The sequence below is a fragment of the Nelumbo nucifera genome, chromosome 1 (assembly GCF_055504915.1).
Source record: "Nelumbo nucifera cultivar China Antique chromosome 1, China Antique-T2T, whole genome shotgun sequence".
In the NCBI taxonomy this organism is placed as follows: Eukaryota; Viridiplantae; Streptophyta; class Magnoliopsida; order Proteales; family Nelumbonaceae; genus Nelumbo; species Nelumbo nucifera.
In genome coordinates, this window is record NC_142649.1 from 93,008,313 (window position 1) to 93,026,542 (window position 18,230).

At 42.6% G+C, this 18,230-nt stretch overlaps 1 protein-coding gene across 1 annotated transcript; it reads left to right on the top strand.

The window, feature by feature from the left end:
* The first annotated feature begins 5,203 nt into the window (after nt 1-5,203).
* On the top strand, nt 5,204-9,853 carry LOC104605494 (systemin receptor SR160-like). Its single transcript, XM_010270278.3, has one exon. The coding sequence runs from the start codon at nt 6,013-6,015 to the stop codon at nt 9,586-9,588; it is 3,576 nt and encodes a 1,191-aa protein (XP_010268580.1). The 5' UTR covers nt 5,204-6,012; the 3' UTR covers nt 9,589-9,853.
* The last annotated feature ends 8,377 nt before the right edge of the window (nt 9,854-18,230 follow it).

Sequence of the window (18,230 nt, forward strand, 5' to 3'; positions counted from 1 at the left end):
ACTTACCTCGGCCCAGCATTCTCGATGGGGCAGAAGAGGTCACTCCCGTTCTTGAAGCAGAGCCGAGCTGGATCGACCCACTAGCGAGCTTCCTGCTAGATGGAACCCTCCCTGCGGACCGCAATGCAGCCAAGAGGGTGCAGCGCCAGGCAGCCAAATACGTCATAATAGACGAACGGTTGTATCGACGATCGTACACGCTCCCCTACCTGCGTTGCTTGCGACCTGCCGAAGCCGAGCTCGTACTCCGCGACACTCATGAAGGCTTGTGCGGCGGACACCTGGGGGGCAGAGCCCTCGCTCAAAAGGCACTTCGACAAGGATACTACTGGCCAACGATGAAGGCAGAGGCCGTCGAGCTCGTCAGAAAATGCGACAAGTGTCAGAAGCATGCCAATATCCACCATCAACCTACTGCCGACCTCAAGTACCTCACCAGTCCATTGCCTTTTGCACAATGGGGGATCGACCTTCTAGGGCCATTCCTGCCAGCAACAGGTGGGAGAAAGTTCCTAGTGGTGGCAGTAGACTACTTCACAAAGTGGATAGAAGCTGAACCCTTGGCAACAGTTACAGCCCGAAACATACAGAACTTCTTTTGGAAGAACATAGTATGTCGCTTTGAGCTACCTCGGGTACTGATCTCCGAGAATGGCAAACAGTTCGAGGATATCAAGTTCCAAGAATGGTGCCAAAGTATGGGAATTCGTCAGAACTTCACGTCGGTCGCACACTCGCAGGCAAACGGTCAAACAAAAGTAATGAACAGAGCCCTCCTCCATGGACTGAAAGCACGACTAGACCGAGCTAAAGGGTTGTGGGCGGACGAGCTACCAAGTGTCTTGTGGGCTCACTGAACCACGGGAAAAACCGCTACGGGAGAGACCCCCTTTAACCTCACCTACGGCACCGAAGCAGTAATTCCGGTGGAAATCGAAGTACCTACACTACGACTAGAAGCATACAACGAGCAGACAAATGGAGATGAGTTACGCACCAACCTTGACCTACTGGATGAGGTAAGAGACCTCACGCACATCCGAACTGCGGCCTACCAGCAAAAGGTAGTTTGGTACTATAATGCCAGAGTAAAGAAGAGGAGCTTCCGTGTCGGTGACCTGGTTCTCCGTAAGATCATGGTTCCCGAACCCGGCGTGGGAAAACTCAGACCAAATTGGGAAGGACCCTACAGAGTAAAGAAAGCACTTGGGGGGGCATACGAGCTCAAAACCTTAGAGGGTAAGCAGGTACCCCGAGCATGGAACATCGTCAACCTAAGGCGATACTACCTATAGACAACCAAGCAAAGTGGATAAAATCACAACCAAAACAGGCCGCGCGAGTGCAGTAGCCCGGACAGAAAACAGATCGGACGTTTGATTAGTTCGGCAAAATATGCTCCGTTCGGGAGAAAGAACAACCAACACTTAACCAAAAGTCATTCCATTTCAAAAGTAAGGTAGTACATTAAAAAAAATATTTACAAGCCCGGAGCTATTTCTTCATTATCAGAAGGCACTTCAACAATACCCGAAGGCCCCGCCTCGCCCTCGGAGTCTGGCTCACCGTTAGCAGCATTGGCCATCTCCTGAGTTATGCACGAAGTGGATATGGCGCTAATATCGAGCTCGGGGTACGTATTCCGGATCATCCACCGGCTTAGTTTAAAACCCCTCTTGTATGAATCCACCATCAGATCATCAAAGCCCGGCGAAGCAATGTACTCATCGACAGCCTTCTTCTTGGCATTTTCGATACCTTGAGAAAAGATCTGCGTCCTCTCCTTGATGTCCTCCTGAAGGTACTTGACCTGATGCTGCAGATCCAGCCTCAAGTCCGCCACGTGTTTCACCACCACTCCCATGGCCTTGGCATCTCTCTGAGACCTCGCCTGCCTAATCCGGGAAACTCGAGCAGCCTCCTCGGCAGCGCGACGAGCCTCTTCAGCAGCTTGTGCCTGCCTCGAGCTCCTCTCCACCTGAGCCGCCAAGGCGTGAATAAAAGAATTCACCTACCAAAAGGAACCGAGTTATCAAAAGAACCAACAAAACGAAAGCCAAAGAGCCCTAAAAAAGGGAGAACACTTACCACCATGGCATGGGTAACGGCACGACAGGCCACTTGATGTAGAGGGAGATTAGTCTACGCTGCAACCTCCTCGGGGAAAATAGCCTCCTTACTCTTTTGTAGAGCATGGGTTGGCGACAACACACTCCTGGAATCCCCCGGAGCCCCCAAGCCCGAAGGCCCAGCTCGCGTATGAGCGGACCCGGAGTAAGTAGTCTCAGCATAAGGGCCCCCTGCCGGCTCCTGCATTGGAGGGACCATCTCGAGCTCCCTAGGCAGATCTTCTGGCGGATAGTCCGGCACCTCGGGCTCCGCATCCCGGGGCATCTCGGCGCGAGTTCACTTGGCAACCCGCTTTCTCCTCTTCATGCATTGAAACAAGTGCCCACCCCGGGTCCCTCGAGAATCCATCACACCTGCGAAAAGAAGTTTGCCATCAATAAAAAGCAAGAAAAACAACAAGACAGAATCTCTAAGTGAAGAACCTACCCGAGCTCAGGCCGGCTGCAATGAGCTTGGCCTCCGTCAGATACTGTTGACACTTCAGCCCAAGCCGTGCCCATTGCCGGAGGCCCTTCGCCGTCTCTTTGTCAAGCGTGACCCTGGAGTCAGGAGCGGCCATCCCCCACCCGGTCTGAAACGGCCACCCTAGCACACTTCGCACCCCGAAATAATCCCGCTTCCATGCTGGGACCTTGTTGGGGAGTTCATGTAAAAACTTAAAGCCCGGGCGAGGAGACAGGTAGCATGCTCGCCTACGCCCGGGGAGGGGACCCGCTTGCTTTTTAAGCATCAAGATCGAAGAAAAAACCTCCAAGTCCAAAGGAAATCTCTCTTCGCAAAATAAAGAGATTGTCCCCACCAAATTTCAAATGGAGTTCGGGTGCAGCTGGCCGACCGTCACGCCGAAGTGGTTCAAGACTTCGACATAGAGGGGATGAAAAGGTAATCGTAGCCCCGCGGCGAGCTGCTCCCGGAATATCACGATCTCATCAGGACCGTGTTCCCAAGGAAAGCTACCCGAAGGTATGAAATAGGCGTACTCCCCGGGCAAGTTATAGTAGGTAATGAGGGATTGGAGCCCCTCAGGCATCATGGTTGAAGGACCAAACTTGTCTAACATCCGACCCCGATGAGAGGTAGATGCCAAAGTGCCCGAAGCGCCTCGGCCTACGAGTTCGAACTCTTCCTCGAGCTCTACCTCCAGCTCGCTAGGGCTATCAGGGGATGCAACTCGGTTCATAGAACCTGCATCAGACCCACTGGAAGGACTATCTGAGCTAGACATCAAGGAGTGAGATGGGATCCAAGAAAGTACTCACCCGGAAAAAGGCTGTAGACCACAGGAGTTCGGACGAGAAGAAGACCTTGAACGCGAACTGAAGAAACCTGGACGCGAACTGAATGCGAGCTGAAACTTGGACGCGAGCTCGAAAGAAATACAAAAGTGACAGCGACTGGGGTCCTCTCCGGTATTTATACTCACAGTGACCGAAAAGCGACGGCTTAGATCAAAGCCAATCCGACGGCCCACAGCCGCACTGACTGCACGTCCTCTGAGATCGAGACGTGATTGGCGCACGTCTTTCTGAAACTGACAGAGCGCTGGTGCACGTCTTTTCAAAAACTGACGGAACGCCAGTGCACGTCTCCTCTATAAAAGCGGCAGCGACACGTCTTTTCAAATTTAAAGACGCCCGCTATCGCGCCTCCCAAGTGGTGCGCTTTTTTGAAATTTCAAAATAAAGCGCGTGACGCCACATCTATCAGCGTTTAGGCAGGCCGGCGCGCTTCCCGCCTTTTGGACGCTCGAAGAAACCCAAGGGACCCTAACAACGCACCTCGCGACCGTCAGAACCAAGATTCAAAGTGCAGGGCAAATCTACCTAACACCTTGCGAACTCCCCGCGCAAGGGCAAGACCCTTAGCACGAGGAGTGGGGAGCAATTGATGAAGGAAGATTTGGCCCGGCCTCGCAATCACGCCACGTGGCAAAAAAACAAGTAGCTCGGCACTTGAAGCAGCGTACCCAGGGTGCAAACACCAAAGGGAAGAAACCAACAGTCCGAACTCCCCTCGAGGAGACCGAACTCCCTTCGAGGAGACCGAACTCCCTACGAGGAGCCCGAACTCCCTAAAAGGAGCCTGACCTCCCTACTAAGAGCTCGAACTCCCTACGAGGAGCCCGAACTCCCTACGAGGAGCCCGAACTCCCTACTAAGAGCTCGAACTCCCTACGAGGAGCCCGAACTCCCTACGAGGAGCCCGAACTCCCTACTAAGAGCTCGAACTCCCTACGAGGAGCCCGAACTCTCCCTTTGGCTCCGAGCCACACAAAGCAGTGACCCGAACTGGCCCGTCTCATGGCAGTTCGGGACACTCCCCTATCCGAACTCAAGACTTCGCCTCGCACACCGCTCCAGCACTTTGCCTCTAGAGCATTGAACTAAACAAACCACACCGTACATGACACCGAAGGGGTCCATATCCTGGGGTGGTGCACCTGACTGACTTGGGATTTGACGCTTGACGGCCGCACTTAAACGGCCACCTGCCACCGTCACCTGCCACCGCCATCTCCAGTTACAGAGATGGCTCCGACAAAAAGAGCAGTGACGGTTCTGCCCCAGCAAAGGTGATGACACCCGAACTGGCAGAAGCACGGAAGTAATCATACCCGACCTAACAAAAGTCTAGGAGTGAGTGCACGAGGTGGTTATAAAAGGCTCTCCACCCCCCAAAGAAGAGGTATGCAAACTTTGCGCTATCTGGTTTTATCTTGCCTTTGAAAGATTCTAACTTGAGTTTCGGAGCCTTTACACCGGGTTACCCTCGGAGCTTCCTCATCTTCTCTGTTTCAGGTTCCCTGCTACTCAGTTCAGAGGCAAAGTCGTTGACAGCTAAGACCGGCCGGATTGCGCACCATCACCTCCCAAAATGGTGACTTAATCCATTGAAGGGCTGACCGCTTCAGCCTTGTTAAATAGCTTATCCAGAGTGTTTCAAAGCTGCTGAACCAACTTAGCTGAATCTTCAATTCATCGCTCCCCTCCCAAACGGGCCTTAATAAGTGGACCTCTGCCATTCAAAGTTGGGTGATATTACTGCCACAAAGCCTATAAGGACGAGGAAAAACATTTTTTGTAAAGATTGAGGGCATTCTAGTACTTTTACCACGTGACATCAGTCGTCCTCTTCCGCATCCACCAGATCGAACGACATAACGACAAAACCTCTGTAAAATGACGAAAAAACCCACCTCAATTTCTGAATTCTGACTATGACTCCCGATCCCGACCACAAGCAACACTCTTCAACAAACCGACGCAACAATTGAACAAACAGGAAACAGCACCCGCAAATTGACCAAACTACTCTCCGTTCCTTTAATGCCACATCTAAAGACATGGGTTTATCCGTAATTTCAAGACGCAACATTCACCTTTCTCCACGTTTAATAGAGGATGAAAACTGAAAAGTACTTCAGTCACGCACAGACACAAGGGTCCACTGTGACATCAATCGTCAACCGTTAAGATGTCATTTAACGGGAGAGATCAACGGTCAATGGGTCACACATACAGTCAACTATAGTACCAAGCACTACCGTTTAATTAATCCTAACTCTAATAAGAAACAATTTAATTAACATACTAATTATTCTCTACTAATTAGATCGAGATTTCACGTCAAAATCTAGAGAGAGAAAGAGTTGGAGAGAGAGACAGTAGTCACATGGCATGTATGCAACAGCTGTGTTTCTTCTCTCCATCTCCGTCCTCGATAAATAACTCCTCACCATCCCTACTTCCGTCTTTTGACTCTCTCGAGCGTCGTTCGCTCTCTCTCTCTCTCTCTGTTATAGACACTCTGATGGTGGAACTGAAACCCTAGAAAAGCCGAGAAACTATAATGAGAAGCCTGTGAGGATTCCACAAACAGTCAATGGAGTTGCAGAAGCTTTTGTACTTGGTTGCAGCTATCTCTGTTGTTTTTCTCGCCGGGAAAGCTTCACCGGCGACCATTAATGGAGGTGTTAAAGATGCTCAGTTGTTGCTTTCTTTCAAAGGTACGCTTTTTGATCCAAGCTTGCTTCAAAGCTGGCAGTCGAGTCGGAATCCTTGCTATTTTAGCGGTGTTACATGTAAGAACTCGAGAGTTTCGTCTCTGAATCTGAGTTCTATCCCGTTGAGCTCCGATTTCAAGTTTGTTGCTTCGTTCCTCTTGAGCTTGGAGCGTTTGGAGACGTTGTCGATGAAACGTACGAATCTCACTGGGAACCTGTTGTCGGCTTCGAGTTATCGGTGTAGTGCGATGCTGAGTGAGCTGGATCTGGCCGAGAACGGTTTGTCTGGCTCGGTTTCAGATATTTCGAGTCTGTCTTCGTGTTCGAGCTTGAAATCTCTGAACCTCTCGGGGAATTCGTTGGGTCCCTCGACTGGAGGGAAGGATTCCGGCGGTTTACGGTTCAGTTTCCAGTCACTTGATCTTTCCTTCAATCATATTTCTGGTCAAAACGTTATCCCCTGGCTATTGTCTGGCGGTTGTGCCGAGCTCAAGTACTTGTCTTTGGAGGCAAACAAAATCACGGGGTATGTCCCGGTATCTCAGTGCCGGAGTTTGGAGTACCTCGATCTCTCCGCGAACAATTTCTCAGGGAGCATACCCTCTTTCGGCTCTTGTGAAGCACTGCAGCATCTGGATCTCTCGGACAATAAATTTTCCGGCGACATAGGAGTTGGGTTGTCGGGCTGTCAGCAGCTGAGCTTCTTGAATCTATCCGTCAACCAGTTCTCGGGGAAAATCCCATCTTTCCCCAGCGGAAGTTTACAGTATCTTCTGCTCTCCACTAACGACTTCGAAGGGGAGATACCTCTGCATCTGGCCGACGCTTGTTCAACTCTTATCGTGCTCGATCTTTCCTCCAACCACTTATACGGTACGGTTCCTAATAATATCGGTTCTTGTTCTTCATTGGAAACCATTAATCTCTCCAACAACAACTTATCTGGTGAATTCCCAACCGAGATCCTACTCAAGATGACCAGTTTGAAGAATCTTGTTCTGTCTTATAATAATTTTATTGGTGGTTTGCCGGATTCTCTTTCGTTGCTTACAAATTTGGAATTGTTCGATATCAGCTCTAATAATATTTCTGGGCCCATCCCTTCGGGACTGTGTGAAGGTCCCAATAAGAGCTTAAAGGAGCTGTATCTTCAGAACAATCTCTTAACGGGTACTATTCCGGCAGCTCTCAGTAACTGTTCTCTGCTGGTTTCTCTTGATCTCAGCTTCAATTACCTCACAGGGACAATCCCTTCGAGCTTGGGTTCCCTATCTCGGCTCCGTGATCTGCTAATGTGGATGAATCAGCTCCATGGTAAGATCCCACCGGAGCTCATGTACATAAAAACGCTTGAAAATCTAATCCTGGATAATAATGGTTTAACTGGGACTATTCCTTCTGGTTTAAGCAACTGCACTTCTCTGAATTGGATTTCCTTGTCGAGCAATCAACTGAGTGGTGAGATCCCATCGTGGATTGGTCAGTTGAGCAATCTAGCAATCCTCAAACTTGGAAACAATTCGTTCTCTGGTGCCATTCCTCCAGAGCTTGGGGACTGCAAGAGCTTGATATGGTTGGATCTCAACGACAATAAATTGAGTGGGTCCATCCCTCCTACCTTATCAAGGCAATCTGGAAACATCGCTGTAGGGTTGGTTGCGGGGAAGAGGTATGTGTATCTCAAGAATGATGGGACCAGTCAGTGCCGTGGAGCTGGTAACCTCCTCGAGTATGCTGGAATCCGTCAAGAAGGGCTGAACAGAATCCCCACCCGCCAGTCATGCAACTTTACCAGAATCTACTTTGGCAACACCCAGTACACGTTCAATAACAATGGCTCCATGATCTTTCTTGATCTATCGTACAATATGTTGGAGGGTAGTATTCCTAAGGAGCTTGGGAACATGTACTATCTTTCTATTTTGAATTTGGCTCACAATAATCTGTCTGGTCCCATCCCACCAGAGCTTGGAGACTTGAAGAATGTTGGGGTTCTTGATCTCTCTCACAATAAACTCAATGGATCAATTCCCGGAAGCTTATCTGGCCTTACTCTGCTTTCTGATATTGATCTGTCCTTCAACCAGCTCTCTGGACCAATTCCTGAAACAGGTCAGTTAGCAACTTTTCCACCTTGGAGATATCAGAACAATACTGGTCTGTGTGGTTTACCTCTCGAACTTTGTGGAGAGAATAACTCAAATGCATCAACCCAGCATCAGAAGTCTCACCGCAGGCAAGCATCACTTGCTGGGAGTGTCGCAATGGGTTTATTATTCTCCCTCTTCTGCATCTTTGGACTGATTATTGTTGCTGTTGAGCTCAAGAAGAGAAGAAAGAAGAAGGATGCAACACTTGACGTCTACATAGATAGCAGGTCTCATTCAGGAACAGCAAATGTCAGCTGGAAGCTAACAGGTGCACGGGAAGCATTAAGCATAAACCTTGCAACCTTTGAGAAGCCCCTTCGGAAGCTCACATTTGCTGATCTTCTTGAAGCCACTAATGGATTCCACAATGACAGCCTCATCGGTTCAGGTGGCTTTGGAGATGTTTACAAAGCACAACTGAAGGATGGAACTGTTGTAGCCATCAAGAAACTAATCCATATTAGTGGACAAGGAGACCGAGAATTCACAGCCGAAATGGAGACTATTGGGAAGATCAAGCACCGAAACCTTGTACCCCTCCTAGGCTACTGCAAGGTTGGGGAAGAACGTCTCTTGGTCTATGAATATATGAGGTTTGGCAGCTTAGAAGACATTCTACATGATCGTAAGAAAACTGGAATCAAGCTGAACTGGGCAGCAAGGAGGAAAATTGCCATTGGGGCTGCAAGGGGATTAGCTTTCCTTCACCACAACTGTATTCCTCACATAATTCACAGGGACATGAAGTCAAGCAATGTCCTGCTTGATGAGAACTTGGAAGCTAGAGTGTCAGATTTTGGAATGGCAAGGCTGATGAGTGCAATGGACACTCATCTGAGTGTCAGCACACTTGCAGGCACCCCTGGTTATGTCCCTCCTGAATATTACCAGAGCTTTAGGTGTTCTACAAAAGGTGATGTCTACAGCTATGGAGTCGTCCTGCTTGAGCTGCTAACTGGTAAGCAGCCAACCAACTCGTCTGACTTCGGTGACAACAACCTAGTGGGGTGGGTCAAGCAGCATGCAAAGCTGAAGATAACTGATGTTTTCGACCCTGAGCTCATGAAGGAGGATCCGACTCTGGAAATGGAGCTTCTACAACATCTAAAGATTGCATGTGCATGCCTAGATGACCGACCGTGGCGACGACCCACCATGATACAAGTAATGGCTATGTTCAAAGAAATCCAGGCAGGTTCAGGCATCGACTCCTCTGCTACCATTTCCACCGAGGACGCAAGTTTTGGTCCTGTTGCAGTAGCAGACATGACCATAAAGGAAGGTTCCGAGCTAAGCAAACACTAGACGAAGTTCAATTTTCCAAGGAAAAGAAAAAACATTCTTTGAGAAGAAGGTGATAATTTTTAGCCGGCCGCCTCATTTTTTTTCCCCAGCTTTACCACTTGACTGGTATAAAAGCCCTGTTTATGTATCCCTATCAATCAATCTATGTATTATATCTCTCTTTCTCTCTCTCCCAAAATCTTCTTCTTTACACATGAAAGGCTTTTTTAACCTGTTATGTGTACATACACGTATAAAGACATAAAGTAGTTATTGGTGGTTTTAATTCCATCTCTCTTTTTCATACTTTGCCTCTCTCAAGGATTTTGCATTCAAATCCAATCCTTAAATAAAGGAGGGGCGTGGACTTGTTCTGTGACCTCAGTGATTGTGACTATGTTGGTGGGTGGAAGGTCTCTGTTTTGTTTCCTTTCATCTGGGGTTTCCGTTTCTCTCCTGCATTTGATTATTACTTCAATTTTCTTCTAATTTATTCCTTAACCTATTCCAGATTCCACATCCCTCATCATGAACTCAAAGAAGACAGTAAAATAAACCAGTTCTGAACTTAAGCAAATTATGTTGAACCTGAGATTATTTGATTAGTCTTGATTCCTGGGGTTAAATATATAGACCAGAAGTTTTGGTGTATCGCCTTTCATGCCTAGTATTCTTTCTTGAAAACAACTCCCTGACTTTCCTTTTTGCCAGCTAAGACAACTCACTATCTCATCCATTACGAGAGCAGTGTCCTTGAGTGTCCTTGTTATTGGAATTGATTAATTTACTTCACTGTGTCATCCTTTGTCTCATCTCCCCATGTTTGTTTAATCCAACCGGGCTCCATTTCTTATTGTATCATCCATACCTTCACTGATTCTCCAGGCTTGTATCATCACTTGATGATTAATTCAAATCAGACGGTCTTGATGGGCTGTACAACACAGTACCAACAATTATTGGCCACACGATCAAACACTGCAAATCAGAATCCAAACACCCATTAATTGGGTTCCTGCAGGAATTAATCAATGTTGTGGGTGATGAAATAGAATCGCAACTGAACCGAAGCAAACAAAAGGTTGGTGCACGAGGGAGGTGCAGATAGTACATGGGTGAAGGCCCAATCCAAATGGGTTTGTGGCGGAGGGTCGCCCATCTATTGCTTTCGCCACCACGCGCAGAGGTGGGGGAGGTGACACATGGGCCTGCTCACGTCCTGGGCTTGTCTGAGGGGCTACCCTACAACGTCGTCTTCTCCATTAAGCTGCTGTCGTTTTCCGGGCCCATAAATTGACATCCAAGGAATTTGCTCCCTCTAACTCGATCCTTTTAACTTTAATTGGTTCCGGAAAATAAATTACTTTAATAATACTTTACCATCGAATGAAGCACATAAAGAGGGCAGATAATTAGGACTCCTTTTGGCTAGCGGTATAATTTCATTTGCACCGATGCAAATGTGTGGGAGTGCAAATGAGTTAAATCCAAATATTAATTTAATTTCGGAGTTTAACTACAGTTCGGTTTGAAATTTTTATGTATGTTACATCAAAATTTCAACCAATTACATTAGAGTTGTCACATAGTCTACTTTATTTTCATCGGTTCACATTTTACAATCTATATTCATTATTAAAGAATTTAACAACATTAAAAAAATGTTATTCTAATGTTTCACTTTATCACTAGTTTGTTCATGTTTTTTTTTTCTTTTTAATTATGTTGAAGTGATTTTTTCCGTAGAACGCACAATAGATTTTGCCTTAATTTTATTATGGGTTTTACTTATTTTTTTATTTGTATGTGGACAAAAAGAAATGAAGCAAAATAAAGTAAAATTCAACACGAAAATAAATCAAAATTTGCAATTTCCTCATTTGCACTCTTATGCATTTGTAATAATGCAAACGAAAAAGGCCTTGAGAGCAAATAAATACACTTATATTACCCCTGAGAACTAATAACCATAGAGGAAACATGAAATATAATGCTTTTTGAATCTTTTATTTTTCTTTCTTTCCACTTAGACATCATGAAAATTTGAATTGCATGTACGCATTTATTTATTAGGCTCCACCTTGATTAGATTGAAAACCCAAAACCTAGTGGACTAGGGGTGAGCAAAAAAAAAAAAAAAAAAAAAAACCAAAAAAATTGAACGACTGAAAAAATCGACCAAAAACTGAATCGATTAATTGAATCCGTCGGTTCAGTTTCGGTTAACCATTTAAAAAAATTGACAGTTAGTTCAACCGATATATATATATATATATATATATACAATAATATATATTTATATAATATTATATATGTTATATTTTTTATTTTTTTTTGAAAATCGAATAAAAGAAACCAAAAAAACAGTTAAGTGCATAAAAAAACTGAAAAACCAAACCACAATTAACCGGTGGACCCCTAATCTGGACTATTTTAGAGCACTTCACATCCACACAAATTGTCAGGATATATAAATAAATTATGGGAAAATTTATACAATTTAGGATGCTTTATTTTTGAAATAAAACCTAATCGTGAATTAAGAAAAAGAAATAAATCCCATCAATATCTCTATCGACAATTGTCAATCCATTTGGTTGAAACCTAACTAGATGATCTTCATCGATATAGGTTGTAGTTGTCTTCTTTTCTTTTTAATTCCTTTGAAAGAAAACAATTGATAAGGTTGCTCTTTCAGCTTCGAGCAATGCAGGTTTTGAATATTAATCTTTATATATATATATATATATTGCCTATATTGTTAAAGGGAATCTCTCCGACAACTCAAATTGTTTTCAACACGGGGAAATAATTCTGGCACTGTATATTTGCTTATGTCAAACTAAGAAATGCTAAAATGAACAAAGTGATATATCAAGCAGAGAGCTAGCTCAAGCTAGGTATGTCCAAAACCCAACGCTATATACGTACGGTTTGACAAGCCTTCACTTAACCGATTTGGCCGTCTTCGTTCTCTAGCTCGTTTTGGAAGCTTCATGGACCATGGTGGTTGCGTTTATGGTAGCGAGTTATAATCACTAGACCCTAATGGGGACCCAGATAAAGGCTTGGTTGGTTCTTGATTAGACATTAGGTTAGTTGGTGCAGAAATATTGGACCTTCCGACTGAAATGCCTTAGAGAGAGAGAGAGAGCACTCTGTGAATCCCTGTAAGTTGGAACTTGCCATTAATCCATCACAGACCAGAAGAAGCTCAGAACTCAGGGATGAGCATTGTCAACGTTAATGGGGGTTGTTTAATTTTCAGAGAGCATGCAGTCTGGCACTTATCAATTCGTTCTGCTAAGAGTGACAGACTGACTGTTGAGGAAGGAAAAGAGATCAATGATCTTCTCATTACCCTTGCATATATTAACTGCAGGTCACTTTTTCTAGCTCCAGTATAGTAACAATCACAGTATCAATAATAAAATTCTTGCTTTTATGGTTTTATCTCTTTTATCTTTCCTACTCTAGCCCAGCTTAGCAGCAGTTGCCCTACTTGCCTATGAGCAAATTAGGTTTTATAGGCATGTGATCAGCCTTGTATTATCACTTTGTTCCAAAAGTTAAGGCCTGAAGTGAATGTTGCAGGGTTGACACGGCTCCTTCTCTACCTCCAATGGGCCCTTGCCAATTCACTGTGACTCGTGGCCACAGACCAACCTTTCACCTCAAGCTCAAGCAGTCAATGTTTTCTACCTTGCACCTGCCAAGCTGTTCAATCTGAACGAAACCTTCTTCTTCTGGTTCAAATTAATGGTCGCAAAATTTATGGCGCATTTTATGGAAATTGTTGTAATATAACTAAAATATGACAAGTTATAATGGTATTTTTTATGTAAAAATAAAATTAATAAAAAAATAAATAGACCATGTGACATCTTTAACATGATTGATCAAATATATGCCATAAAAATTTTGAAACAAGTTATAGTTGCACACTTACACCAGGGCCATAAAACTTTTCTCCCATGGCCTTGGATAAAGAAGAGTATAAAAACTCACTCTTGGATTCAGGGAAACTTAAAGAAGATATATCAATCAGTCATCTTGAAGTGGAAAGAAATCTGAAATCCTTTTGAACCAAACCCAGAAGCTGGTTCTAAGTGGAAACATTCTATAATGAATCTCTGCAACCCGCATGTGTGGCAACTGTACTGAATACTGTTACTGTTCCAATCAATAAATTCTGAATGAACAATGATACACAGACCAGCTCCAGTTTCCAACTTCTTTGAAACCAGTGCTGTCAGTTGTATTCATTTCCAGAAAAGAATAAAGAAACCCTTCCAAAACCCTGATTAATGAACTGTGGAAGTGGGGTTCTCTGGGGTTTCCATCTTCCATCCATGAATGGTTAACTCTAACCGGTTAGAACTTAAAACCCATTTGTTTTTTTTTCACAACCAAAGGGTAGGGTTTATTTTGGGTGTAGCATGTCTATCTTTTATGAAGCTGCAGGAGTTCCCAGAGATGGACGATCACGTATTTAATGGAGGGAAAGAGACGCATTCACTAACATGCGCTTGGTGTATTCGTCACATTATTGTCTAAGAAGCAGGTGGGTCACCTACTATCTTTGCATTATCTCTTTGCAGAGCGTACTGCGCAGTGCGCACCATGGTTACGTACCAGTCAGGAGCATTTGAACTCGAGGCGCCACCTCAACATGCTGATGTTATTGAACGAAAACCCATCTTTGGATGGGAAGGAGTCGAGGACTAAAAATTCAGTAATTCATCTCCGCCGTGGGTCCCACCTACCCCAGGACCAGGTCATAAAATCAGCTCCCTCAGGTGCTTGTCTGATCCCAACGGTCTAATAACCTGACTTCTCATTCTCGACCGTCCGATTTAAAAGAGTACCTCCTCCTTATTTCCCTTTCATCCGCTATCTTTTGGTGTTTTTACATTTACCCCCTGTATCATATATATCATTTACGTTCACTTCACTTCCCTGGATGGCTGTACGTTAATGGTGTAAAATGAAAATAGAGTGAATTCGAATTGAATCAACCAAATTTACAGATTCAAATTTGGCTAGACGATTCAAGATATGAATTCTATTTGATATCCAACACATATTATAAAATAGAAACTGAATTTAAATTAATTATCACATGCTATACATGCTGATAAATATTAACCATATATGCTATACGGTATTTAAATTTAATTTTTATGACTTATATGGACTCCAAGTCAAATATCCATTTTTTATAATATAAATAATCGGATATCTGATTCAATTCATATTACACCATGTTTGTTATATATGCATGTGCACATGTATGTATATATTTATAAATTTGAATATTTATCAATTGGATAACATCATATTCCATTTCTTTTATATAGTGATCATATTCAAATTCAATTTCATTATTGTCAAAATTTGAATTTCAAACTCAAAAGCTTTGGATACCATTTACACCCCGTACTTTAAGGTGCATGAAAATAATTTTTTACTAAGAAAAAAAAAAGAATTGTAAATAAATGAAAATACAAATGGTAATATAAACTATTCCGAAGAACTTAGGTTGTGATTACTTGCAGTGAAAATTTATTTGTACTAATGCAAAGTTATAGTAATACAAATGATCTGAGTGCAAATTCCGATTTATTTTTGTTTCAAATTTATATTTTTTTGTTTGATTGCAATATAAATGAAATAAAATACACCATAAAAAACAGAATAAAATAAAACAAGTATTTACATTAATTTCTTTTGCACTATCATGCATTTATACTAGTGCAAATAAAATTGCACTACAACCTAACGCTGTAAAAAAAACTAAGAAAACAAAACAAAAAGACTATTTGTTGAACGATCGTGATCATATATTAAAGAAGATCCTTTCTTATCTTCAAGGTGGGCCTCACCTATTCTAGTGTCAGGTCCTGCTTACTCGACTCCCTATCTCACAATGGTCCAGGCCCAACCCATTTGGAGAGAGTCGATGATTAGGACCCAAATGATCCTAACCGTCCAGCCGATGGACTTTTGCTCCCTGATAAATCGTAGAGAACAGAAGTACTGAAGCCGACGAGCCCTGATGTCCTCATCATCGAGCCCCAGACACCCGCATGTGCAAACACGCGAGTACTATCGTTTGATGGGGATCGCACGTGGCAAGAAGAATGCGACGTTCCACGTGTGAAAAAGACATGACAAGCAACCCTGAGAAGACAAAGGCCTTGGTATGTATGGAGGCAAGAAAGGCACACGAAAAAAATTGAGGGCTTAAAACGAGGAGGTCAGCATCGTTGTTAGATCCAGCCCACGTGCACAGCCCACACACTGGGGCCCATTGTCGGACCTCCCTTAGGATAAGGACGAAAACATCAAAGCAACAAAAGCGACGGCCCAGATATTATTTAATTGTAAATTATTAATAGTCCCACTCACGCCATGCCTTTAATTAATTAATTAAACATGGAGTTTGAAAATTGGAAAAGTTAGATTTTATATTTAAAAATGGGATTAGGAATTTAGAATATTGGTATTTATATCTATGCTATAAAAGTGGAAAGGAGAGTATGAAAACTTTTGTTTCATTAAAATATTTAATTTTTGAATTTAGGATAAAAATGTAATTTAAATAACCATTTTTTTCTTCATTCAAATTTCTCTTATTAAACTTTATATTTAAGGTATTAAATCCCATTATTATTTACTAAAACATATTTTTGACTAAAATATCACTTATTTTTTATTTTGATTCCTTTCTAATTATAAATTTATAAGGGAACACAATATAATTTGAACTACTACATTTTTCTTCATTCAATTCTATTTTATCTAATATCTATATATTAGAACTGAATATGCCATATCAATATGCCTTTCCTTTCTCTCCCACCCTTTATCTATTTTATGATTTATTTTTTTCTTCTTTAAAAATTGAATAATTCTTCAAAAATCACTCGAGACATTGTTCTTAGAGTCGAGGCTTCTTACTATTTAATAATAAAATAGTGAAATGCATTTTTATTCATCACATTACATGAGAGTAGAAGGTTTATCTCATTTTGTAGAGTGTTCAACAATACAAAATAAGGTATGCTTTTTTCTCTTTTTTTTCTCCATTTTTTTTTAATTTTGCGCTATTTTGTAGAATAAGCAAGTGTTGGAGACGTTTGGTTTTGGAAAACCAACTGAAACATAATGGCAAGTAGTTCCATGTAGACTTGCTCACGGGCTAGGCTTCGGGCCTAAACCCGAATCTGACCCATGAATAAGTCTAATTCCATGTAGAACCAGTGAAATAGTTTCTTGAATGCAACTTTTGAGATGGAATTTTGTCTTCACAAAATTGATCTTCACACCATACTCATAAATTACATTTGAAGTCATGCATTAAAAACGTTTCTGTATTTTTATATTTTCATTCACGAGAAGATATTTCCAATGCACGGTTGATAGGGTTGTGAAGATACCGTGAAGACCAAATTTGTGAAAATTAAATTCAGATTTGCAACATGGTTTGTTGATGTAAGCATTATACTGCAGTTATAATAATGACTGCGAGATAAAGTATGCATATACACATAAATTGTACAATCAAATACTGACATATTGCAGCTCGAAAATGAACCATGAAGTGCTCCTCACACCATGTTTGGCCGCACAGTAGAAATGTATACTTTTATTTATTGTTTATAGGGAGATATTCGCAATACGGAATGTGGATGTGAGGAGCGCTCTGTGAAAAGCAGATCCCAATTCAAATATAACAACCTCTTTTGAATTGTCCAATTTAAAAATAAATGTCATTTTCAAATTAAATTAATACGGTTCTAGAATCTAGAGCCAGACAACCCATTTTCAGATCCGAGCAACACCTTATTTTTTATCAAACCAAACACAACATTATAAATTGGTTGCATAAGGTTTACCAGAATATCATTAATCACTACATCATTATTAGAATTTTTTATAAATCAGAAAAATAGCCCAGCCAGCCCGAATTATTGTATGAAAAATGTATCGAAATTTTATTTTGAAAAAATTGAATAATTTTCTATTTCCTTTAGTACCTAGGTCATATATATTTTATAGTGCCTCATGCAAGTATGCAGGTTTTAACTTTATCATGCATAGGTTGTCCTTCATCCTTGAAATCAGGGATTAACCCACAGTTCGAGGGCCTGTTTGGGTCAATGACCCAGTTGTTAATTAAGATGGTCACTTGGCACGGCATTGGGACCTCTTCCAATAAGGAGACATGGGATACAATCTGTACAACTACATGCTCTATGTGGTACTTCATAATTTACCTTGATAATAAAGTGGGTATGGACTATGGAGATGAATTTGCTTTGCAAGTATGTGGGTTTTTTAAATGCTAAAAGAACCAAAACAAGAGTAGGTCTGACGTGGGTATTGCTCATGGACCCATCCCCACTTTCCCACTAGACTTTGTCAATCTAGGGTTTACTCTTTGAGATTGAGAGAAGAGTGGGTTTTGGCTATTTTTGTGTAGTATAGTGGGCGTTTTAACAAAGGGAGAGGGTTTGAATATTCTTTTGTAAAGCAAGATTGTGTTATCTCTGGTGGAGTTTTGTGGTATGCAAGGTTTAAAGTATCAAAAACACCAAGTATATCGGAAAGACAATTTTAAGAGACGTATCGAGATATACTTTGGATACGCATGCATA